Source organism: Choristoneura fumiferana, chromosome 3, assembly GCF_025370935.1.
Source record: "Choristoneura fumiferana chromosome 3, NRCan_CFum_1, whole genome shotgun sequence".
In the NCBI taxonomy this organism is placed as follows: Eukaryota; Metazoa; Arthropoda; class Insecta; order Lepidoptera; family Tortricidae; genus Choristoneura; species Choristoneura fumiferana.
Window position 1 is genome coordinate 17694146 of NC_133474.1, and position 25720 is coordinate 17719865.

A 25720-nucleotide genomic window follows, 5' to 3' on the forward strand; every position below is an offset into this window, starting at 1 on the left:
CATTTAGGTGGATCCATGTCTTGCCCGAATATGAATACGTAAGTATTCTGCGGTGGCCTTGATATTTATGATATGACACAAACATTCCGTAGACAAACGTTAGTGTACAAATATAACGTGAAATTCTAAAATATGCATTATGACCCGGTTGGCGCCGGTGCCAGATTGTTACTCTGGATTTCCGGGTTCGATTCTCTGTCGAATCTATTTATTTCGACAATATTCCAGATGTTGTACATTTCGTTTTGCGACCTACTTCTATCATTCTTTTATTTACCTCGTTTATTGCGAATTGGTAATGTGTCTGATTCATTTTATGCTTGTGAACCTTGTCATTAAATTCTATAAATTATGAATTGACTGTCTATGACATAGACTCGATGTCATTATAAAACTGTAAGATAAATTTGTTACCTATGTTTTATGTTATACGTAACTAAAAATCTGCGATCTCCTTTTTTATGGTGCTAGTTCGCGTGGTGTTAGTTCGGATATTATATGCAGAACTGTTTTTAAATCGTTTCATATTACGACAAGTTTTACTTTCAGTCCGCATTCCTCTCGGAACCGAATAAAGGCGTTAAAACACGCGTCTACAGTACACGTGGTAGCTGTTTGCATAAACTGACACAGACAATTATTGATGCCGTCCGACCGATATGAACAAATATTTCAATAACGTAATAGTTGCTTTTAGTTTTATTAAGAGCGCCGCTTGAAATTTGCTTTCTTGTGAAATTGGACAAACTGATCAAGTTTCAGTCCATGTATTGTTAATTGTTTTGCTCAGTAGGTAACTAGTCGATAGCAGGGCGCGCAAGGACTCATGCTCATACGAAAATGTAGACGCACCTAAAGTTAAAACAAGAATGCGTCGTGCTAATCAATCAGCTGAATCGACTTGTTGGCCTAATTTACTAAATTAGATCGCGGTTGAATGACCTTTGATTGTGTGCATAACGGGCCGTGTCCAATCGAGGATCAAAATTTTATGTGAGGTTCCGTACCTCGTTTGGCAAAAACAGAACCCAAAGGATCACTTTGTTTTCCGTTTGGCTGTCTGTCCGTCCGTCCGTCCGTCTGTTAAGCACCTTATAGCACAATCGGTACTGAAACTTGCAAAATCTTAATTTTTATATCTGTCTATGTCTTTAACCAACCTTAAATGACCTCACACTGTGTACATTTTGCTTAGGAGCCGGGCTCTGCTAACACTGGATATTCATGGATACCTACAAATTTGTACGGAGCCCTCGGTACGCGAGTTCGACTCGCACTGGCCGTATTTATTGTATTAATTTTAAAAAATCGTTTATTTCAGACTCAAACAATCCGTATCGTGTTATTAAACTTGAGATATTTTATTTTCACAAAATCAGTTCATTATATTACTACGATATCTTACCATTGTTTTGTTTGTCGGATTCTTTTGTAGCCAATTGAAAATGTTCCTTGCTTTTTTTCCAAATCGAATCGGCAAGCCCGATGAAAGCTATTTTTTATGTTGTAGGTAATTTAATTTATAATTAAAAATGAGTTGTGCTTTGAGTACTGACGCATACAGAGAACCGTAAGCTCATCAACCTGCAGAACTTAACAAAGAAAATTCTTGTAATGAAATTGTCCAATGCAAATTAACGTCGATGCGCCAGGACCGTAAACCACTTGTGTTATTGCATCGTTAAGTATACAGGAATGTATCCTTGTATTTCCTTCTCATCACCAATTAGTTTTGATGTTTATTGCTCGCTAAAGTATATTCCTAGATTACTGTGTTAGCATATTGTTGTTCCGAGAAGCAAAGGTACACCTAGTTATTAGTAGTTATCTTATGTTATATACATCCGTGATAGCGCTAGTTTGACTTGCTCCTGCCACAGAGTAGAAATGTAGTTTTCATAATTCGAATAATACAACAAATCGTCAAGTAAGCGCGCGCTTCTTTTGCTTAAAAGATGTTTCTTTTGGTCAGTTAATAAACGACTTAGTTTAAGAAATACCTAACAGTTTGAATATACATAGTTCTAATCAAGTCCGATACGAAAACAACAGTTCTATACATGGCTAGTTACTAGGCTAGAGCGTACGTCAAAGAACCTTTATCAATTATACCTTACGCGGCAGCATCGCCGAGGCATAAAGTGCACTGGGACATATGTGGACATTACGAGGAGCGATTGTGTGCGCCGCACTCCTACTGTGCTGGAATGAGCGACACAATTAGATTAGATACGTACTACTGATTTTAGAATGCTAGTTATGTCTTTACGTGTATGAGTAAGGTACTCGAGATATTTCCCAATCGGGGTAGATTTTACTCACAAGGCTACTTACTAGAAAGGCGGAAAGAAGGGAAGCCCTTTTTCCCCAGCGGTGGAGCACTTTAGTATTTTGATAAGGCTAAGAAAAAAACATTGCTATCAATAAATCGTCACTGCTTAAAAAAAACTCGTACCTCAAAATAGATAATTTTTCTGAGTGAACTATAAGAACATTATGTCAAGTTTCAATTTTGTTGACATTTTGATTGTAGATATACGAGATTTTTTCATAATATTGACAACAAATCACGTATGGAAAACTATGGTAAACATGGCGGCCACAGGGCCACCATGACATCTCCAATTGTCACTTCATTCGGCATCTGGGGGGCTACCACGAAATTCAAAAATCGAAGTTCGTATCGTATTTTCCCACTGACTCTCGTATTAAATAACTTATGCGTCAGCGGGATAGCAAGTAACGAAGTTTGAATTTTGCACTTCGTAGTATGGCCTGACGTTTGGATTGATCGAATGCTTTCTATCCCAATTAAGGTACCCATTTAAGGTCTAAATATAAAAACAAAATATTATAAAACTATTTTTTTATTAATGTGCATGGGTTGGTTACATCTGGAACGTTACAATGAGGGCTATCGTGAATGAATTCGCCGCTAGAGGCGCTAGTGTAGCGTGAGGTCTCCGAAATGTCAAATCTCATAGTTTTTGGGTGAGCTACGCGGGTTTATTTATAATAAGATTTTTTTTGTGAATATTTTGCAATATCTGAAATTAATTATGGCAAATATGCGTTCCGGGGCAATTAATGTATGTGTTATGAGACAGTTTTGTCTTTCGGAAACCTTTGTCCTCCCTTTTCTCCGAACAAAACAGGGACTATGCAACACTGTCACAATGACACTTGTGACCGTGACGTTCGGCCATCTTTGGTAACTTTTTTGGAATCTAAATATGGCGTTGAGTATACCTACAATCCGTGAGCTCTTAGAGAAACCTTCGGGTTTCGGGGGAAATCGGAGAGATTCGTCTTGTAGAAAATGACAATTGTCTTTTTGACTTAGTAGCAATCTATCACGCGCGCGAAGAGTGCACTCGTTGTGTTTTCATTGATTTATATAGAGCAGCTAAAACCACCACTTACTTATTTATTTAGTTTATTTTCGAAAATTGATTTCTATGGGGAGTCGGGGAAATCGGAGAGATTCGTGTTGTAGAAAATGACAATTGTCTTTTTGACTTAGTAGCAATCCATCACGCGCGCGGAGAGTGCACTCGTTGTGTTTTCTTTGATTTATATAGAGCAGTTAAAACCACCACTTACTTATTTATTTAGTTTATTTTCGAAAATTGATTTCTAGGGGGAGTCAACTTAAATAGGGTATTTCTGTAAATAGCCAATAACGGGAAATCGCCTTGGCCTGCCCCGACGCCGATACTCACTGAGTGGTAACCTGTGCCTATCCCTCTGGGTGTCTGCGGTAAACGTGGCCAGCCCAGACCCATTTGAGCCTCGCGGTGGCTTTAACCGCGTCTTATTCTATGCCTATTTTATTAAATACAAAAATGTTGGCACTCGTGCTGTCTGTTTAGCATCGATTATTGAGTTAGTTCGTTTGTTACAGAGCGAAGAGCTGCGGTCCCAGCTGGAGAGCGAGCAGCATTTCTGCCATGTGTACCGCGGGCAGGCGGGCGAGCTGCGCGCGCAGCTGGACGAGGCGGCGCGCGCCGCACGGGACCACGACCAGGAGCGCGGCAGCCTCATGCACCAGCTGCAGCTGGCCATCGCGCGCGCAGACTCGGAGGCCATCGCCAGGTGAGCGACGCCGCCATCTAGAGAGACTCCTCACTGCTCACTGCTCGCTGCTCAGCCACCCTAGCACGGGACTGCCGCGCTGACCTCCCATTTTGGACAATATGGATTTCCTAATTTTATTCTCGTGATACAGAGAGGTTGCTGTCCTCCGGATTTTTTGTAGTCATTTTAATATGCTGTATCCTTCTGTACAAAACTTTTTCTAATGTGTTACGTTGCCTTGACAGGTCGATAGCGGAAGAAACAGTGGGAGAGTTGGAAAAGGAGAAAACGATGAAGGAGTTGGAGATGCGCGACGCGCTGAGCGCGCACCGCGGGGAGCTGGCCGCGCGCGACGCGCTCGTGCAGGGGCTGCGCGACCGCGAGCACGAGAACCGCGCCACCATCGACCTGCAGCGGAAGGTACGGCCCTTGTTCAAGTAGTTGGAGATGCTTAAAGCAGTCCGTGTATGGCGGCCCTTACATTCGATTGAATATCAAAGTAATGTGTCGTAAATGTTTGTAGGAAGTGGACGAGCTGCGTCGCAGCGGCACGGCGCTGGCGGAGCGCGTGGCGGCGCTGGCGCGGCTGCAGGACGACCTGGACCGCCTCAACAAGAAGCTCAACTCGGAGATCATGCTCAAGCAGCAGGCCGTCAACAAACTGGCTGAGATCATGAACAGGTACGCAACGCTACTGCCCGGGGCCACCTATTGCACGTGTTGGTTTTTTTTTTAAATTAAATACTTTGTCGTCACTTAATGGGGTGAGAAAGCTAACTTGCCCGGGCGCCAATTCTTTAAATAAGCCTCTTCCGTAAAAGCGCTCCTGTAGTGCAATTTCAAAATTATCAAATCATGTTTATCATGTAAATGTGTTATCAAATTTATAGAACGGTTGGTCAATACGTAGTACCAAGTCGAGGATAGAAGGATCAAAATTAGCTTGCTTCATTAACGCATTTACTGCCACCTGACTTCCACAGGTGCCACCGACGCACATGTGCGTTCAATGTATGAATAATTATGACAGCGGCACTGGGCGAAGTCCCGAAAACAAATATATGCGTCGGTGGCTGTGAATGCGTTAATAGGACTCACTTTCAATCTAGCTAAAACAGGGAGTCTATTTTCAAAAGTACTCATTGATTTAAATTTAAATTTAGACTACGCACAAGTGCATTAAATATTTAATAATAATCTATATGAAATTCTAAAAATGAACCGAAATTCGAATGAAAACGTTACGAAACGACGGATAAATGTGATGCCGTCTCTGTCTATTCGAACAAAACTGAAAAGGCATCACATTTATCCGTCAAATAAATTTAATCAATGGATGGTGAAAACAGGCGGTTAATCTCACGCTTAACATTTTGATTATACAGAAAAGACATGAACCCAACTGTGACGAAGAACAAGAGCAAGATGTCCGTCCGCAAAGACAAAGACTACCGCAAGCTGCAGCAAGAGCTGACTCGAGAAAAGGACAAGTTCGACCAACACGTCGCCAAGCTGCAGCGGGACTTACAAGACTCCCAGCAACAGCTGTTAGAGGAGCAGCAGACGCGCCTACGACTCGCTATGGAGGTTGACAGCAAGGACGTAGAAATAGAACAGTTGAAAGAAAAATTAGCCGCTCTCACCAGTGAAACCGCCTCCCAGTCCTCCGCAGACGCGGAAGATGGCGAAACGGAACAAACCCTCGAGGGCTGGCTCTCAGTACCCATCAAGCAGAACATCAGGCGCCACGGCTGGCGGAAGCAATACGTCGTCGTGTCCTCCAAAAAGATCATTTTCTACAATACTGAGAGCGACAAGCAAAATACTACGGATCCTGTCATGATATTGGATTTGAGGTATGTTTTGTCATCTTAATGTTTGCGGCAACTTGAGCCCTTTGAAATCTTACTACCTTAGCAAATCTACGAAGGCCACGATTCACGATGTTTGTCCATAAGGAAGACACGTTTGTTTCAGGCTTATTATTAGGTTTTTAAAAGACCAGATTAATTAAAATGTTATAAAAGTCATATAGTCATTTCTAACTCTCTCTGGCTCGTTCTTGGCGCAACAGGTTTCCATTGCCATTCAGCGGGGTAACGCTGCTGGTATTATGTGGACGTTTGAGCGGGATACGATGCACAAGGGAGGGTTTTAGGTTAGTCTTTATGACGAAGCATGTTGCGGATGACTTTAGTGTAATGTAGTATAGCTTAGTTTATAGTTTAGATGATTAAGCCTTAGTTTGTGGTTTAAGTTGTTTTTTGTATAATGTTTTATTTTATTATTCTTAATTGTCAATAAAAAAAAAATTCTAACTTCTAACTCCTTTTCCAACTAACTCCTTTTCACGCATTTTTTCCGCATTGCTTACCTTTGCTCGAGTTAGGGTATGAATTAGAAAAAAAACAGTCTTCCTGAACTAAACAGTTTGATAATAAGTAATAATCTCTGTATTGCAGCAAAGTGTTCCACGTGCGATCAGTGACGCAGGGCGACGTGATCCGCGCGGACGCCAAAGACATCCCGCGCATCTTCCAGCTGCTGTACGCCGGCGAGGGCGAGGCGCGCCGGCCGCAGGACGCTCTAGAACAGCCCCAGGACGCGCCGGACCACCACGGTACACGATCACCCATCGTTTAATTTATCATAGTTGAATTTACAGAGGCGCTGCTAGGCGATAGTTGCCGAAATATTCATGAAAAAAAAAAAACGCTGAATAAATTTACCTTGCTACCCCACAGTGACGGCCATGCCTAAGCCACATGCGACGGCAATAGATACGATACGATATACTCGTACATTTTGTATGCATAAATTGGCTACACATTTTACAGATAAAATAATATTCTATTACAAAATGAAAGCACTCATATGCGCGCAAACATTCGTAACTACTTGTACAAATTTACACTTTTAGTTATTAGACTCGATCAAATTTGGCATTTCTCACACTACTCAACTTATCCGAAACCTGTATTTATTGACAGTGCAGGTAACTCGTGCATTGCCAATGTCATTAAAAAAATCTGCTGCTGCTTTTGCAGTTTGGATAATACGGCAACTAACCGATGTGGCGACGGCACGGTTGGTGTATTTTGCTTACACTTTAATAGCATTATTTCGTACGACCTTATTTTATGGGTATCTGCTGCAGACATTGAGTCAATTTTAATCTTACAAAAGAGAGCAATTAGAGCAATTTATAATTTGAAGACGCGTGAATCTTTAAGATCTTTTTTTAAGGAAACAGGTATCCTAAACCTGCCGTCGCTTTATGTTTTTGAAATAATCATGTATGTTAGGAAGAACGTATGTGATTTTCCCACTAACGTCGATAAGCCAAAGGCTACCAGAAACACGCGGAAGCTTAAAAGTTCCATCTTACAGACTGGCTAAAACCAAAAAGCCGTATCGGGAAATTGCATACGTTTTTATAATAAAATTCTAAAAAATATTACAAATGAAACGGATACAAAATTCAGATCTATTGTCAAGAAGACATTAATATTTAAGGCGTATTTTAAAGTTAATGATTATATCATGGACAGGGATATTTGGAAATAATTCCGTTCCGCATTAGCGATCCCTTCCAATAGCGAACCTACTGTGTTAAAAATAAAGTTGTGTTAAGTACTTGTGATGTATAGATATCATTTAATGATATTGTAAATCTGTTTAAAAAAATATACCTCGTTGAGTTTCTTGCCGGATTTTTCTCAACAGAGGTTTTTCCGAACTGGTGGTATATTTTTTGACATTCATAAGTGCTTGTCATAGCCTAAATTGAATAGAGATATTTTGGCTTTGACTTTGAAATCAAAAATTGATAAAACTTCAGTTGCACCATTGACAGTACGAGTTGCAGCACAGTTGATGCCGCCCAATAGCAACCAGTTTTGGTTGTATTGCTGTCACATCGTGTGAGAACGGGCTGATTGTGAAACGTGTCTAAGAGATTTATCAATGACAGTTGCAAATTCATTTATTCGATCTTATTGCTTCCATAATGACGTTATATTATTTTATGCATCTGTATCGTAATAGGGGTCCTTAAAACACGAGTGTGGGTTTATGAAACGAGGCGTAGCCGAATTTCATAATAGGGTCACTGAGTGTTTTAAGGCCTAATTACGTACAGTTGCATACAATATTTTATCTATATCCATATATTAAATCCTCTATCATCATCATCATCATCATCATCATCATCTCAGCCTATATACGTCCCACTGCTGGGCACAGGCCTCCTTTCAGAACAAGAGGGCTAGGGCCATAGTTCCCAGGCGGGCCCAGTAGGTACGGATTGGGAACTTCACACGCACCATTGAAACAGAAATACAGCCGTGTTCATATCATGGTTTTTGGACGCATAATTGAGGATTTACTATATGGGTGTAGATAAAGAGTTATTCCATTTTTCTAATGATATTTGAATGTGATATGATTGTTTGTTCCGCGTAGGCAATACGGTGCAACACAAGGGGCACGACTTGGTGAGCATCACGTACCACATCCCGACGGCGTGCGAGGTGTGCACGCGCCCGCTGTGGCACATGTTCCGGCCGCCGCAGGCCTACGAGTGCCGCCGTGAGTATACCACTTATTGTTGTTGTTACACCCTGTATTTGTTGGAAAAAAAAATCTCTGTAAAAACGGCAATCTAAGTGTGTGTAAGTCTAAGTTTCACCTGTCCCGTTGTCGGTCTGTCTGTCTGTAATCTTGTATAAAAAAAAAAACAAATATTGCAAGTTAAATTTGACCAATTTCCAGTTTGGGATACTTATGTAAATTGCGTGACAATACAATAATCTAGTAGTGACATCCTGGCAGTCCAGCCAGCATCGTCTCCGTAGGACGGAACTCTTCAACGGTTAATAGCATTGACTTGAAATTTGGTATGCAAATGTAGTTTGGGTGACGATGCAAAAGTGCAGTCAACAAAAAGTACAGTCAGCAAAAAAAGGCTTGTATTAAGAATTAAATTTTTATGGTTAAGTTAATAAGCAAAGTATATAATTACTCAAATCACAAAGTAAAATTTGATACTAGCTCACATTAGGACGATTTTGTGGCCAATTAGCTAGACCATTCGCACATTACATTTGTTAATTTTTCTTGCGTATTGAACCCTATGAACGATGATAATTTCAGTTATTAAAAAAAAGAAAATAAATAAATAAATATTATGAAAGTCTGCGGAATATATGGGAGTGCTTCGCTATCGTACCGTCAAGGACTTTAATTCATGAGCCACTATGGAACCTTTTCAAAGGAAAATTCTTTCCTTGTTAATTAATGCGATGTCACTATGACGTTTACTGTGAAATAGTTCCATGGTAGCTCATGAAATAGTCCTTGACCGTACCTAGTGTGCGTATTCCCATAGTACTCGTGCTTGCAAGAGAATTCGTAACAAAACAGGTCTAGTCTCATGTCGGCTTTATTAACCGGTTATTTTTCTTAGGATGCCGTATGAAGATCCACGCAGAACACGTAGCGGAAGGCGAGAGCGTGGCGGCGTGCAAACTGCACGCGGACCGCGCTCGCGAGCTGCTTCTGTTGGCGCCCGCCGCGCCCGACCAGCGGCGCTGGGTCGCGCGCCTCGCCCGCCGTGTGCAGCGCTACGGGTACCGCGCCGCGCACACCAACCACGACCACACCAAGCTGTCGCCCCGGTAACACTCTGCACTGTCCGCGCGCGCCGCCCCCCGACCAGCGGCGCTGGGTCGCGCGCCTCGCCCGCCGCGTGCAGCGCTACGGGTACCGCGCCGCGCACACCAACCACGACCACACCAAGCTGTCGCCCGGTAACACTCTGCACTGTCCGCGCGCGCCCCCCCCCGACCAGCGGCGCTGGGTCGCGCGCCTCGCCCGCCGCGTGCAGCGCTACGGGTACCGCGCCGCGCACACCAACCACGACCACACCAAGCTGTCGCCCCGGTAACACTCTGCACTGTCCGCGCGCGCCCCCCCGACCAGCGGCGCTGGGTCGCGCGCCTCGCCCGCCGCGTGCAGCGCTACGGGTACCGCGCCGCGCACACCAACCACGACCACACCAAGCTGTCGCCCCGGTAACACTCTGCACTGTCCGCGCGCCCCCTCCCCGACCAGCGGCGCTGGGTCGCGCGCCTCGCCCGCCGCGTGCAGCGCTACGGGTACCGCGCCGCGCACACCAACCACGACCACACCAAGCTGTCGCCCCGGTAACACTCTGCACTGTCCGCGCGCGCCGCCCCCCGCCCCCGACCAGCGGCGCTGGGTCGCGCGCCGCCCCCCGACCAGTGGCGCTGCTTTAACTACTCACACATTCTCGTATCTGTTTATTGATCTGTTTAAGTGCTTACTAATTATTTTACGACCCCTTTAAATACTTGAGAAAATCTTTTTTATGTTTTTTACTGCTACGGTTTGATTGCCACACAAGGCTTACAACTACTAAACAATAAAGATCCATGATGTGCTCCGCGGGAGTTGAAACCCATTGCAATGTCTTCGGTTTGTCATAAAAGCGAAAAATTCTTTCAAATTTTTCGTTAAAATCTACATCGAGAATACATAATGCTGTAGGTCCTATGCTGTATTTTTATCGTACTCACAATACGGTATTTGACTATATGCCTGTTATCGAATAGAAAAACAATTTTAAGCTACCTTTACAAATAACAAAGTTATAAAGGTTTGAAATTCAAGATTAGACAGAGAAAGACATACTGGCATGTGACGTCACACGCCAGTACCGCCATACTTGCTGCATAGAAAAAAGCGTTTGAGAAAGAGACAGGTATATAGATTTTTCAAAAAATCACTATAAATCCAATTTTCAACCGATTTAAATTTTCTCTTCGCTAAACTCATAATAATATTAAGATTTGGCAAAATCAGGAGTTGTCAAATACCGTATTAACATTTATCGTGTTATTAAACAGGTATTTTTTGTGCAGGGACTCGATGCGGTCGAACTTAAAGCTGTCGTACATGAACGCGAGTCAGCGCAGCTCGACGCTGCCGGCCAACGCGTCCCTGCCGCGGCAGTAGCGGGCCGTGACACGGCTCCAGTGCTAACGGTAACACGTATCGACTCGCCGCGTATCGGTAAAGATCGCAATGGAAACGGATAATGAATGGGTGTAACTTTCGTTCGTCTATCATCAGTTTTGTACTAACAATCCATTTTCACATTACCGGCTACCAGTTTTGGATTTGATTTATTTTAACCATATTCATCGGAGCCGCCGCAACCCGACGCTTCGACGTTATATTTTGTTACGATATATTTTGGATGAATCTATTGCAAATTCGTTTTTGTAACTTATTTAGTGATTTATAAAATAAGCTAGTCTCATGTAGTAAGTTCAAATTTTGGTGTAATTTAAATGAATTCAGCTTGAATGCTGTGATAGTTTTTGATAATTTACAGGAAGTACTTACGTGTAACACACGCTTGGAGAGCTTAGGGCGGCGTCGCGGGTCGTGATGATCGGGACGGTCCGCGTTAATATTATAATGGGCTCTATACCGCAGCATACGTTATTAGAAAATAACTCGTACGCAGACGGTATATTTTTGGGGTGTTTGTTACAACCATGTATATTAGTCCTGCTCTGTAGCGCCCATTTGAATTTTTTTTTTCGTGAACAGAAAAGGGACGCGGATTAAACGTGCCGCTATACAAGAACACGATAAATATTTAAACCACGCCCCTTTTTGGTTTATTGATCATGTCCAGATGGTTGCTGTAAGTGCAGTCCCAGCTACGATTGTCGAGCGTCCAGCTTTTTTAACTACGTTCATTGTAACAAACAAGTTGGCACGATTTCTGTTTTATAATACGAACAATATAGTACACCCGTAAATTAAATATATTTAGAGTGCCCTCCCGTGATAACAAGTATTAGTTAGACAACATTGTTAACCTAATGAAATATGCACTCATTTAGTGCCTCAAACTAGATCTGCGTGAAACGGCTCTCGCAAGTTGTCGTATGTTGTTGACGATCTCTTTAATTTGTTGAACCCAATTAGCTGCAACTAGCGACAAAAAAATAAACCAGGACGCGCTAGTTGTCCTGCTTCGATAGAATTGTAAAACGAGTACCTTACCACGCCCCTGAATTTGGTAATGTTACATAATAATTATAAAGTAAAAATTGTGCTGAACATTTTTGTAAAGTTCCGTTTATTTTTGTAAGGCCTTTTGTAACCAGTTGTGCATTTGATTATACTACGACTTTGTTATATTTTACTCTGTTAAAATTCGATGTTTATACCGTTTATCTGTAATCTACGAAATGTACCTTCAGTCGGTTTCAGGATTCATTTTATTTTATATCTGGTAATTTGCTCGAAAATTGCGTCCTGAAAATAACATAATGTTAGTAGACCTGACAGCCTGTGATGGTCACACTTGTATATAACTGCGGGCTCGGCGTGGCGTCTACTTATCGTGATACATAAACATGACAGTATGAGGATTCAAATTTATTTGTGCGAAGTACGACGTTATCATGTCAAACGGACGCCACGTCGCGCGTGACAGTGCGGTAAAGCCTTGAGTGTGACCCTTTTATAATTAGTCTGTGTCAGCCTTTGATGAACCTTATCTTTGAGCAGGGTCTAGGCGATAAGCGAATTTTAAACTCAGTTTTGCTCTGGTCTTTGACTTTTTGCTCATAGTAATAACGTGAAAAATTCAATCGAAACGTTAATGTTCATATGAATTAACTTCCCTCATCTAAGAAGTGAACTAATAGCTGCACTGGTTACTAAAATATTCACATCTACACTTGTGGGATTCTCTTAATCCTTTTTATGGCTAATATCTGCGCTCCTAAAGGGACCTAACATGTTAGTGTAAGTGCGTCGCCGTTTATCGCAATCTCAATTTAACGAAGACAGTGCCATACGTGATTGTTTAGTGAAACTGCTCCGGTAGTTGCTCAAACCATTAATACTAACTTCAGCGAGTTACTTAATCAAATAAGACTCCCACGCGGGCTTCCTCGAATCGCATGATCAATTTATACTAGTGGAGTAGGATTATGAGCTTATTTTATCGTTGTCGATGATAACGTTTAGTAGGTTATGCAAACTATTATATTCTAAATGTAAATGCCTAATTCTGTCTCTATGGTTATACTTCGGGTGAGACGCTGATGATTGTGATTTCTAAGGCAATAAAAGTAATTGGTTGTCCTAAAAAGTGTCTCCTATTAATTAATGTAGTCTTAAATCAATGTTATCTTATTGGTGCCAAATTGGTTTTGATTCGGCTCTGCTGGTCAATTGTACAAAATCTGTTATACTTAACAAATTTTTCTTTCCGGTAGCTCCAATGGTGAGAAACGACACTTTGAGTAGGATTCATTGGCATGAATCTTGCCAATGAAATACAGATTTTCAATGCGCCTCGGTAGGTCGTATGTGATATACAACCATTTTTTGAGATGTGATTTAAAAGTACAAAACGAGTCGAGAGTACATAGTTGTCAAACTATACTAACCTTGCCAGAAGTCAAGCGATCATGCATGTGATATTGCGCTTGGTGTGCTCGCTCAATTAGGCCGGAACGCCTCGCCCGCTCATGTCGGCCCGCCCCGCGAATACGGCGCGGGCGCATGCTGTGATAGTGATGACGTGTCTACGTGAACACCCGTGGTGCTAGACGGAAGCAGGCCTCCGACACATTGTTGTTAATAGTGGTTCTTGTTGAAGATGATTTAGATATGCTGTTTATTATTGCTCTACACACTGTTTACATTCCTCCAACGAAAGCTATGTTGAATTTTGTTTATCTTAGTTTTATATTGACTCATGTTCAACTCTCTCGCTTGTCCAGTTATCGCTTTTATTTTTTTAGATTTAAGTTCTAAACAATCTCTGTTCATTTATGTACTGACATAACGAATTTCAAATCTACTTAGGTACTTAAGTGTTTGATAGATTGCGATCATCGTAGTTATACGCTTATTTTTTTAGATGCATTTTTAATAGACTCCTTTAAAAAAAACGGGCTTTTGCGATAAAAATAAATATTTGAACTATTATCGAATACAGTTTTGTGTACATTTAGAGTTAATTCATGATTGATATTCAGGTTTTTAAAATCGGTATTAGTTGAACGTTTTCGATAGTTTGAATGAGTAAAATCTTATTTTTTTATTATTTTCTCAAGGTTTAAAGCAAATTAAAACCGCCCAGTTTTAGTAAAGGGGTTTTAAGGGCAGCTGTTGCATTGTGTTCGCCATTCCATGATATTTTATGTTTCACGCGTTCGGAAATGGTTTGTTTGCCAAAGAAAATTTGAAAATCAGAATAAACAAAATTATTTCAATGTCTTATTTTAATAGTCCACGTTTTTGTTTCCGTGCTTGTCATTAATATTAATTCAGTATAATAATAATAATTATAATATTGTTATTTACTATGCATAATTATAAACCTGATTTTATTACGTGACATTTTTCGGGAGTATTTTTTCGAATAATCGTAGCACTGTACTCGTGAGTGGTTAAAGAAATACTCCCAAATTGTCTTATCGTGGAACACGCCGATAGTGGACAATGTAAAATCATATTATGTAAATTATTTATTATTATTGAATTACATCTCTTATTATAACGTTTTTTTATCGAATTAAAATTATAAGTTCCTAACTAGCTAGCTTCTCATTTGTAAAGATACTTCTCAAGTATGTAGCTTACCGCTCATGTAATTCGTTCGGCTTAACAATTTATCGCGTAGTGGGTAATACTTATAACGTTATTTCTATAATATGAATCTATTAATTTAAACTTTTGTTTTCGCGTGAACCCCGCGGGGGCGCGCTCGCGCAAGCGTAACAATACGAAACATGCCTAAATACTAGGTGTCATGCAATATACTAATACCACGTGCCTTAGCTACGGCCCACTCCCATATCACCTAGGCATACTATGTTAAATCTATCAATAGTTATTATAATGTACATATGTTTTAAAATAAACCAATATTTTATGGATTTTTAAGGAATTTGTATATTGTAAAGATTATTAATTAATTTTATCATAAAATTAATGCCTAGTTAATAAGTGCTACATTTGTGAAAAAATAAATAACATTTTAAAACTTTTGGTTTTATTTCGAAACTTACAGGAGGTTTACATGATAAAACATTATTAAAAATTTAAAACCATTCAATAACAATTCAATACAATTATAATAATAACAATAACATCGTGAACGACTAATAAATGCTTTAGCAGTGTTGGTATTAGGTCCCAAATAGGCGGGAACTACAAACGGCTACGTTTCGTGCGAAAGTTTATGTTTTGTGGCCTTATAACTATTAAAATACTGATGATGAATACGACTGGGTACGGGCTCAGAACAAGCCCACGGATTTCTTGAGATCTTTCTGCTTCCAGGCCGGCAGAGATCGGAACTCGCTGTAGGGCATTTGGAAGGTCGACACGAAGTCATCGTGGGTTAGGTATAGCTGGAAACAAACATTTTACTTTCAACTTTTATGAACGTGGAGCTAGAGAACTTGTACAGTCACTTGTCAAGTTTGTTTATTTTACAATTTAATTATTCTTACTTTATTTTTGTACTGGATAAACTGGTGGAACCCTTTAATAATCATTTTCACTATAATTTCCTTGACAAAAGTATGTGATGTCTATATGACATTAGTGGCAGTTTATTCGAGTAGATGAGTATAGGTAGAGTCATTCACGATGACGCGTGCCGTGGTTCTTATTACAATGTCATTAATGTCTAATTTTGACAAAATCACGCGTCTTCGTGGATGGCACTTGGTATTGATACCTCTTTCGTGAGAGGATCGACGTCTGGCGGCAGATGGTCCCTTGGGCCACGCAGCACGGCCAGCGGGTATTTCTCGTGCTGGTCGAAACGGTTGGCGCTGTTGCCGCTCTGCAGCGCGCTGTTGCCGCCCTGCACGATCGCCTTGCCTTCCAGCGCGCTGATGATTGCGCTGAACGTCTTGTGGCCCTGGGGAGGAGACGCTCGTAGAGAGTGACTTGAGCTAACGTCCTCTTATGCAGGGATTCATATAGTCGTCGAAATTGGTTTCCGGGGGGCGACATAAACGAAAACTGATTTTGGAAGTTTTGAAATTGGCAAGTATTATTCATCAATAGGGAAAAAGTAGAGATAGGATATTTTTAAAGTAATTAGGCTATGAGGTCTAAGGCATCAGTTCATTTTGGAAAAGGGGTGTTTTGCCCAAAATAGTTTAGTTTGGGAATCCCTGATCTAGCTCACGTTAAACGCTGAAGGGATTGCAAAATAGGCGGCGTTCGTTAGTCAATATTAATATGTGCAGCGCAGCATACCACGAATTGCATAGTGCATAGTTTAAAGAATTGCACAGGGCAAATGACTCATTTTGGTGTTATCAAAACGTTTTTTTTTTCTTTTCTTGTTTGTAATTAGTACCTTATCTAATACAAAGCAGACGCAGACTCACCTTCCACATGGAGTGTTTCCAGTGCGGGAAGAAGCCGGTGAAGTGCGGCGGCTCGCGGCCCTGCCCCACCACGATCACCGGCGTCTCGGGGTCGCGCGCCGCCGGGTCTGGGGAAAGGACACTTAGTTTTGTATGGAAGTTGATCACAAATTCACAATAAGACTTAACTATCTCCATACAATATAAAAAAATCTAATTTAAATGTTTTTCCACTTGTATTAATAATCAGTAGCTCTAATATAAATTACAGTATAGTACAGGATTTTTTTAACACCCTGTATAAGATAGATTATTAGAATTGATTTGAAGATCACGAGATTACGGCCAAAGTTACAAAAATGGGTGACACTCTTTCCCGGCCCGGATAATACCGGGTTGGAAATACTGACCCTGTTTTTCGTATACACGCCCATAGAAGCTCCTGTCAGTTTCTATGGGCGTGTACACAAAAAACAGGGCCGGTATTTCCATGTCGGTGTTATCCGGGCCGGGAAAGAGTGTCACCCACAAAAATATGTGCTACTTTATTGACTTAACATTAAGGCCGTGTATATTCGTCGTGTCCTTATAATTTTGGTCATATTGATATATTTATAGTAGTAGACTTAACAACCCTGTACTATTAATCTTCACCCTCTTCTGACCCTCAACGGATAAAGCCTGCATTACCTTGCGCGAGATACGAGAGAGCGATGCCGCGCGCGTCGTCTCGGGCGCGCTGGCAGCAATGCGCGCCGAGCCACACGAACAAGCTCGCGTGCGCGTCCAGCACCGCCGCCGTCTCCGGCGCCAGCTCGTACTGGCTGAATGAGATTATCTCCTCGACTGCAACACGGTACGAACAGTTGAGCTGACGTCCTGGGCCAGGGGCGGGGATCATTCCAATCGGGGTACCCCTGAAGGCATTATCAGGGGGCGATAATAGTAATTATGTCGTATTGGAATACAAATGCTGTCTGAGTGAGTATTCGGACGAGCTTGCGAACGTTTTAAACGAAGCCAGCTTCTATTCCATGACTAATATTAAACTTTTCTCAAAAAAATAATCTGAATTAGAATAAACCTTTCTCTATATTGTAAAATTTAATTTTATTCCAATATTTTTCTTATGGCCTTTTTCTTCAAAAATAAACTGCAGGTGTATTTATCCACCGAAAACACCACAAGCTATTCAGACCCAAAAGAAAAGTGAGTTTCAATAAAATCTGATACCGGCCATTAAACTTGGCTGTATACGACTTGGCAACATTTCCATGGCCTTTTAACTTAAAAAAAAATTGAATTGCAGGCGCGCTAATTCATTACAAGCGCGCCTGCAATTAACTTTTGGGTTTCGCTGACCATAAACTATGCACTTCACCTTCTGATATGTAAGAATAATGTCAACTTTACGGACATTTTGAGAAAAATCATGTAGTATTCTACAAAATGTCAAATGCTATCAGCGTTTAGTTTACTTCATTTATGTCAAATACTATTATTAAAAATACGCCATTGAAGACACATTATCCTATATCTGATTATCAATTTAGGTATGTATAACTGTATAAGGAGGCTACCTTGATGCGAAATTGGAAAGTTTTAAATACAATTTGCAATTTCTTGGAAAGCCGTGGTGGCCTAGTTTTGACCTTCGCCTCTCAAACAAGGTCGGGTCAAACCCCGGCTCGCACCTCTGAGTTTTTTCGAAACATGTGCGGAATTACATTTGAAATTTACCACGGCTTTTGAAGGAAAACATGTGATTAAATGCACTAATTTTATGGTCTAAAGTTTGTTTGCACGCCCGTAATAATTTGTTCTGAAAGCCATACGTATATAAACCTGACGCATGACAATCCGCCAGTTTTAGTCGACAAAAAACGGGACTAGCCCTCATTGCATCGTGGTTCTCCGGTTGCATTAAAAACAGACGTGCAAATTTTATGACTCAAAGCCCAGCGGTTATTTGAGAATTCATCCCTATTAAGTAGAAATATCGGGACGAAAAATAGCTTATGAGTTATTCGAGATGAACGTACAAGTATACTGTCCCGGCAGCCCCAGAGACACGTAGAACAGGCGCGGCGGCAGCGGGCGCTCTACTTCCTGCAGCGGCGCCGCGACCAGCAGCTCGCGGCGGTCGCCGATGGCCGCCCAGAAGTCCGGCTTCTCTTTGCCTGGAATTGTAACTTCTTTACCTTAACCCTGTTCAGAAAGCCAGCCAAATTTGCACATAGGTACTAAGGTTCTTTAAAAATATTTTTCGGGTTGTGATTAAAACCGAAATGACTGAGTTGAAGGGGGGTTGCGAGAGCTGGCCCCGAGCTGCGCCAGCGGTACGAGTATGGGCAATTTGGTAAAAATAATATTTTTTGTTTTACACGTTTAGGTCGCACGAGCGGTACTGGAATAACGAACATCGACTCATTAAAGCCCCCAGTGTTCGACTTCAGGTTTCTAATAGTCTCTAGTTCGTAATTCCTTATTTAGTGCCCTTAAGACACATGTACTATTACAGAATTTTCAGCCGCTAAGCGTATGGTCGATGCCTCATTTTGACGCTATGGCTATACATCTATTTACGCCCTTCGACTGTACTTTTGTCATCCGTATTCTCCATCGCCTCAGTTACCTTGCATGACGAGCGTGTGGTCGGCGGCGGCCATGTTCTTGGCGACCTCGCGCTCGTCGCCGGTGGCGCTGGCGGCGCACCAGACCCAGGCGCGCGCGGCGTCGCGCAGCACGTAGCAGGCGCCCGCCGCGCCCGCGGCGCCCGCGCCCCCGCGCGCACCTCCGCGCCGCGCGCCTCACGCGCGTACTGCCCCGACACGCGGATCAGCGCGCGCGCCGGCGCCACCACGCGCCGCCCGCTCGCTGCAACACGTCAAGAGCGTTTATACCTGCTGAGCTGGCAACGTTGCATTTTCGTTAGTTTTTTTCGATTAATCCATAAAAATTGAATGAAAATTAAAAATGTTGTCTGATAGAACGAACGGTTTTTAAAGAAAATAAAAGTCTATAACGAATAATTATTGGAGTAGACACATTAACTTATATACCTATTAAGAAGAGTTCTATCAGACATTTTTAATTTTCATTAAATTTTTATGGAATAATCGAGAAAAACTAACATAAATGCAACGTTGCCAGCGACCTGTGACCGACGCGTGTCCGCGACCAACGATGTCAATGTTTTGTTCGGGGAATGTTTGAGGGTGGTTGCTCTGAAACGTCACCGGCGCGCGGTGTTGAACTACTTGCCGCCGGTGCGTTTCAGAGAAACCACCGCGCTAACATTCCCGAACAAAACATTCGAAATGTCGTCGGTCGCGGACACGCGTCGGTCACCGGTCGCCGGCGGCGGGTGGTCAGAGAAACCAGGGCCTGAAGGCTCAGTTTCATTAATAGATAACGGATAATGCGGGGTACGGGAGATTTCCATAACCTGCCTGCATTCGGTTTCACTAGTCGCTATTACGTCTGCGGGGCGTCACCACACGCTGTATGTCGACCGAGTTATCGACTAAGAACTGCGATGTGCCCAATGTCCATCGATGAATGGGGAATTTGAACTGCTGAATTGTTTTTAAAATTGTTTCCATTTCGGATCCACATTTAATATTATACCTAGGCACCTACCTACTTTTTATTCCAGAAAAGTTTGAAAGTTCTTGCAGGAAATAGACGAAGTTGTGGTCAACAAATGTAAATGCGGGTAGGTATCTCAGACAAATTAAATTAGAATTCCGCTCTAGGTTCATACTTATTGAATGCTCGATGGCTGTGTCACTGTGTAGTGGGTTCGAAGTGCTCGTCATGAGACAAGACTGTTTCGGCCTTGACCTGCCTGTTACAATGCAGAGCCGATGACCATCGCGGGGTATCCACTAAATGGTAACGTGAACTCACATCTTTGCAACAGAACTCTCGCCTTTTCCCACCTGAGCCTCGTGGTGGCTTTGCCTACGTCCATGATGCCAATTTTGGAACACAGTCTGGTTTTCGGACTCGATGTGTTCTTTTATTTAACACTTAAAATGCTGCGCTCCATAGCTCTTTGGCAGGTTTTCATTCAACTTGGATTTATACTCGTACTTACGATCGTAGTCGTCTGCGCTGCCGACGTAAGTGATCATACGTCCCTTGAATATTTGCAAGAAGTGCGCTGGTTCCTTGCCTTGGTACACCCACGCCTGGAAATTATAAGAATGATATTTACGTTCCTCTGCTATGCTTAAGGCCTACCTAAGTACTTGATAATTTCACTATAATTTAAAATACCTGAACAGGAAGACGCCCCAATTTAATGTAGAGGTCTTTGGCTTCTGTAGCACCCAAATTCCTCAAATCATTTGGCGAAGAGCCACCCTGAAAATATTTTTTGTTAATTAAGTATAAGTAGTTATGAACAGACAGATAAATACACTACCTGGGCACTTTAATATATTAAACACCAACAGTTTCACAAATATTTAATGAAGTCTACTATGATAAGTTCGCCTTTGTACATAGATCTCATTGTTTGTCAATTGTGTTTGTTTACTTATTTTGTACAATAAACAGTTTACATACATAGTTACATACATAACACCTGTAAGACTTAGTAGGATTTATGAAACTTTGTTTATGTGTATTTTAGATGTACCTACCTATTACCTATTGATTGACATTATAATTCTTTTTTTTCTCGATTGTACATTTTAAGGTTTAAGTTTGTTTTCGTTAACAGCTAGTACAGTCACCTGCATTAATATCTGCCACAGTGGAGCGTGCAAAAATATGTTACACGTCCTACCGGCGGCCCTATAGAGTCGTATCAGATATTTCTGCTTTGCTGTGTCAGATATTCATGCTGGTGAGTGAACGATCTTGTCGCTGGTCAAGTGGCAATTTACCATCCAGTAGTAGAGTATGGACTGGTCGCCGGTGGGCGCGTGGTAGGTGTAGAGCACGAGGAAGCAGTCCGCCGCGAAGAAGACGGCCGCCTGCGCGCGCTCCACCTCGGCCGCCGCCGCCCGCGCGCACGCGCCACACGCGCAGCGCGCCCGACCCGTCGTCCGGCAGCTGCGCCTGCGCACACAACGCTACTCAACACCCGTTTTAGGGACCCTCGCACATTGACCCACTAGTGGCGACCGCGCTCGACCTCTACTACTAATTGCGGACGCGTTCCTCCCATCGTTTAAGCGCCAGAGGAGCCACAAGCTGCGGGAGTCGACGGCGCTCGCTACCTGTGGCCACGTTTTTTCGTTCTACTCGCGCGCACACACGGGGTACATTTTTTATGTGTGGTCGCGTTTAGTGGCGGCGACTAGTGGCCATAATATGCGAGGGGTTCATACACACTGATAAGTCTGATAACTGATAACTCCCCTTATATAACTAGCTGTCAGGTCGACTCTTTTCATTTAGTTCCAGTAAACAGTGACGGCATCACAGATCATTTTGAAACTTAACAGTCAGCCAAAGCCCGAAGCACCCGTCAATCACATTTCTAAGACACTTTCTAAATACATTATAGAAAGTTCACGTCAATCACATACATACTTAACCTTGTATGAGTGAATTTCATTAACGAACTGTGTCCGTATGACGATCTAATCGTACCGATTAAAACGGCATCAAACCTAAGCCAAACTTAACACTAATCAATGGATCATCCATTGATCCTTTTTAATGTTCAAAATTTTCTTTTTTGTTTTCCATTTAGTTTGTTTTTTTTGAATTTGTTTCCATTTCTTTGTGCTAATGTGTTCAATATCTCGTATTATCCGTGAAACTAATGGCTCTAATTGTTACATGTTCTGTATCCACCTGTATTAGTTAATTAACTGTTGGTCGAATAAATAAAATAAAATAAAAATTACATTTTATTTATTATTTATTTTTATTTAATTATGTATACCTATAACATTATGTCTACTTAGTACTTAGGTAGTTTTAAGAATTCAGCAGAATGTAAATGGCGTGGCTGGTCAAGTTTCATAGACGAGTGGAAGAAAGCCTCGCCGCTGTCAATCCACTATGGGTATATCATTGAGGTAACTAAAGTCAAAACTTATAGCTAAGTGATAATGTTTACCTCTGCAGCGAGCCACGCATTAGCCGCCAGACTGACAGCGTCGAGCCTGGTGGTGGCGGAGCGCGCGACGCGCAGGCGGTTGTCGCGGCGCTTGTCGCACCAGCGCCAGTTGGCGAAGAGCGCGGCGAACTCGAGCGGCTCGCGGGCGGCGGGCGCGGCCGACACGGGCCCGGCGTGGCGCCGCGCGGCGCGCCAGCCCCCGCGCCGCCGCCAGCGCGCCGCGCGCCGCCGCGCCGCCCGCCGCGGGCCCACCCATGCCCATACGCCGCGGCTCCCTGCGTCCACTATGTATACGCCCTGGAAGTTAACGTGAAGGATATTTTTCTCAAACATGACATGAAATATTGACGTTGTGTTACAAATAATAGGCTGAGAAGTATCGCGATGCAGGCGCTGCGGCTCGCCTGCCTGCGCCCGGTCACTCTAGCGGCCTGCAAAGAGATTTCATACAACCTGCAGGCCGCTGGCCGGCAATGCGACCGTCTTTTGTTTCAACGCGCGCTCTGCGACACGGCCTACGCCCAGCAGCACCCGCCCTTGTCCGCCGCGCCAGCAGCCAGCGCGACACGCGCGCACACAACAGGGCGACCAGACAAGCGTCCCGCCAGCTTGATTTCTTGTTTATTTTATTTTATGTCCTGTTTGAGAAAAGCACTATACAAGACTCGGTCGGAACGTGGGGTTTCCAGCCACGCAACCCGAGGCCTACTTGGTCGGCCACCCACTACTTCTCGGCCTCTACAGTAATGTTATAACAGACTTTGAAAGCCACACTTAAATACCTCACGCAACAGTGGCGCCATCTAGAAAGACAAAAAACTATAGCCCTCATTGAACACGTCATCTGCCAGGTCTTCCCTATAGAGCGGCGCCCGCTTGACCTCCTCAAGGCGGGCTGCGGGGCGCTGCGAGGCGCGGCGGCGGGCGCGGCGCGCGCGGCACGGCGCGGTAGAGGCGCGCGGCGCGTGGCGCGGCGGGCGGCGGCGCCGCTGGACGCACGGCGCGCGCGCGCAGCTCCAGCAGCGCGTCCAGCAGCGCGCGGTCCGCCGCTGGGAGGGTCTGCTCGTAACCGTCGTGAGCGATGGCGATGCGGCGCGCCGTCATGCCCTTATCCGCCCCGCGGGCCATGCGGTACGCGATCTGATTGTAAACGTGCAAATGTAATCAGTTTGATCGGTCTTCACGCAGTAGGTACGAGTAGGATAACGACAACTTCGTTTGCGTCCCGAGGCAAATTCTAGCTGAAGTTTTGTTTCAAAGTCAAAGTCAAAATATCTTTATTCAATTTAGGCTATAACAAGCACTTATGAATGTCAAAAAAATCTACCACCGGTTCGGAAAAACCTCTGTGAGAAGAATCCGGCAAGAAATCAACGCAAGACTACGAGGTATATATATTTTTTTGTTTAAAATGGAACTACTGAATAGTTCCAGAAAATTACCCTGATCTGTCATATTTTTATTCGTAGGTATGAGGCACACCATGATATGCCTGGGGATTTCGTGATCTGGCGGTTTTTAAACTTCTCAGCGCGATTTGAATCTATTGCTTCGGGAATAAAGTCAAATTGACGTGGCATAAAGCGATAGAGAAACAAAAAAAAAACAAAATTTTTTTTGTTCCATTGTCATAGGCCCGTTATCCCCTTGAACTTATTATGTATATTGGGCCGCACGAGACTAGGGGGAGCTTTGCCTTTGCTCAACATTCGTCTTCCGGCTGATGATGATGAATGAGCAATCTGACCCAAGTGCAAAAGCAGCGGTTGCAGCATATCGGTCGCGTAACTTTCCGTTAACATCGTAATATGTTGCCGCCACCCTCAACTTTTGGTTGTGATCGTAATTACTGTGATCGTAAATTGTACAGTTGACTACACGTTTAAAATGAAGTGTAAGATGTGCAGGAGCCTGTCACGGGACGTTGTTGGATGCGGTGCTTGCCGTGGTAGTTTCACTTTGCCTGCATCGGCATGCAAGGACGGCTTATCGTAAGATGAATGCCGACAGAAAAGCTGCCGTACGGTGCCCCAGTGTCGCGCGACTCCTGACATTCGTCTGGGACAGCAGCAGTGCTGGAGGAGATAAAAGCTCTTAGGACGGAGTTTGGTTCTATGAAAACTCAAATAAATAACGTATTATCTTCTATGGAAGCCTTAAACACCATGGAACTTAATGGAGACTCGGTTTTCCGATCTGGAGATCGAGTTATCGCCATGGAGACCAAGACGACGGTTTTGCCCAAGCTGGAAGCCGAACTGGACCTTGTTAAGGAAAACTATCTAACTTACAAACGAGAACAATGTTCGGGATCAATTCGCTAGACTTAACATTTGGAGATCTCTGGTGTCCGTTGAGAAAGGGTGAGAATCTTGTAAACATCTTAAGCTCGATTTGCAATAAAGTGGGTGTCAACATTGAAATTGATCGAGAAGTGGACTCCATTCACCGAGTTCGCCGTTTTGTCAAATCAGATAGCGAAGCTGGCGGTGGTCCGAGTAAACGATGATCCGCGACCACCCGCTATTATTGTCAAATTTACAGGCGTATTTATAAGGACCAGATTCTAGCGGCAGTGCGCGCACGCAGGGGCCTGACGAGCGCGGATATTGGCCTGGATGGGCCAGCTATAGGCCTGTTCACAATGACCATCTTACGCCAACCAACAAACTTCTCTTAAACGTACCCGCCAATCAAGATCGATATCCATTACACATTTGTCTTCCCGGGATTGCAAGATTTTTATCCGTAAAAACGAGACTTCGAAAATATTTCACATAAAATGACTCTGATTTGTCAAAACTTAAGTGACTAGAATTATTCTGCCGTATCGTAATAATGTGATAAGCTTTCTTACTTTTAAGTCACTTTTCTTTGCTAATGGGTACATGTTTGCATGCTGCACTCATCTTCTGTCTACCTACTTTGTAATGCAACTATTGTCTATATCCAAAAACAACACTTATACTTATAAAAAACGTAAAAGTATGCATACACGTTCTAATTTAACTATACATACACTTGTTTAATTTATTATGCGCCTGCGTCGCTGCCGAGCCTCTATGTAATCTTTAAATGCATAACAAGTTACGAGTAAAATGTTTTA

At 43.0% G+C, this 25720-nt stretch overlaps 1 protein-coding gene, 1 long non-coding RNA gene and 1 pseudogene across 4 annotated transcripts in view; 1 reads left to right on the plus strand and 2 right to left on the minus strand.

Moving 5' to 3' along the window:
* Positions 1-25720, plus strand: part of Rok (Rho associated coiled-coil containing protein kinase) — a 44656-nt gene that overhangs the window by 12492 nt on the left and 6444 nt on the right. The window contains exons 5-12 of one of the 3 annotated variants that reach the window (XM_074086017.1): positions 3905-4095; positions 4323-4497; positions 4601-4758; positions 5463-5933; positions 6540-6697; positions 8542-8667; positions 9545-9755; positions 11022-12840. In XM_074086017.1, coding sequence (XP_073942118.1) covers positions 3905-4095; positions 4323-4497; positions 4601-4758; positions 5463-5933; positions 6540-6697; positions 8542-8667; positions 9545-9755; positions 11022-11115 — 1584 coding nt within the window. In that variant the 3' untranslated portion in view covers positions 11116-12840. Of the gene's footprint in view, positions 1-3904; positions 4096-4322; positions 4498-4600; positions 4759-5462; positions 5934-6539; positions 6698-8541; positions 8668-9544; positions 10048-11021; positions 12841-25720 lie in introns of those variants that run through there. The other 2 variants (XM_074086016.1, XR_012451262.1) reach the window with 2 other exon arrangements.
* On the minus strand, positions 1487-2654 carry LOC141426832 (uncharacterized). Its single transcript, XR_012451263.1, has 3 exons — positions 2335-2654; positions 2113-2202; positions 1487-1584 (listed from the first exon to the last, which is right to left on the minus strand). It is a non-coding gene; the product is annotated as an uncharacterized lncRNA (long non-coding RNA).
* LOC141445694 (villin-1-like) lies at positions 15172-25324 on the minus strand (annotated as a pseudogene).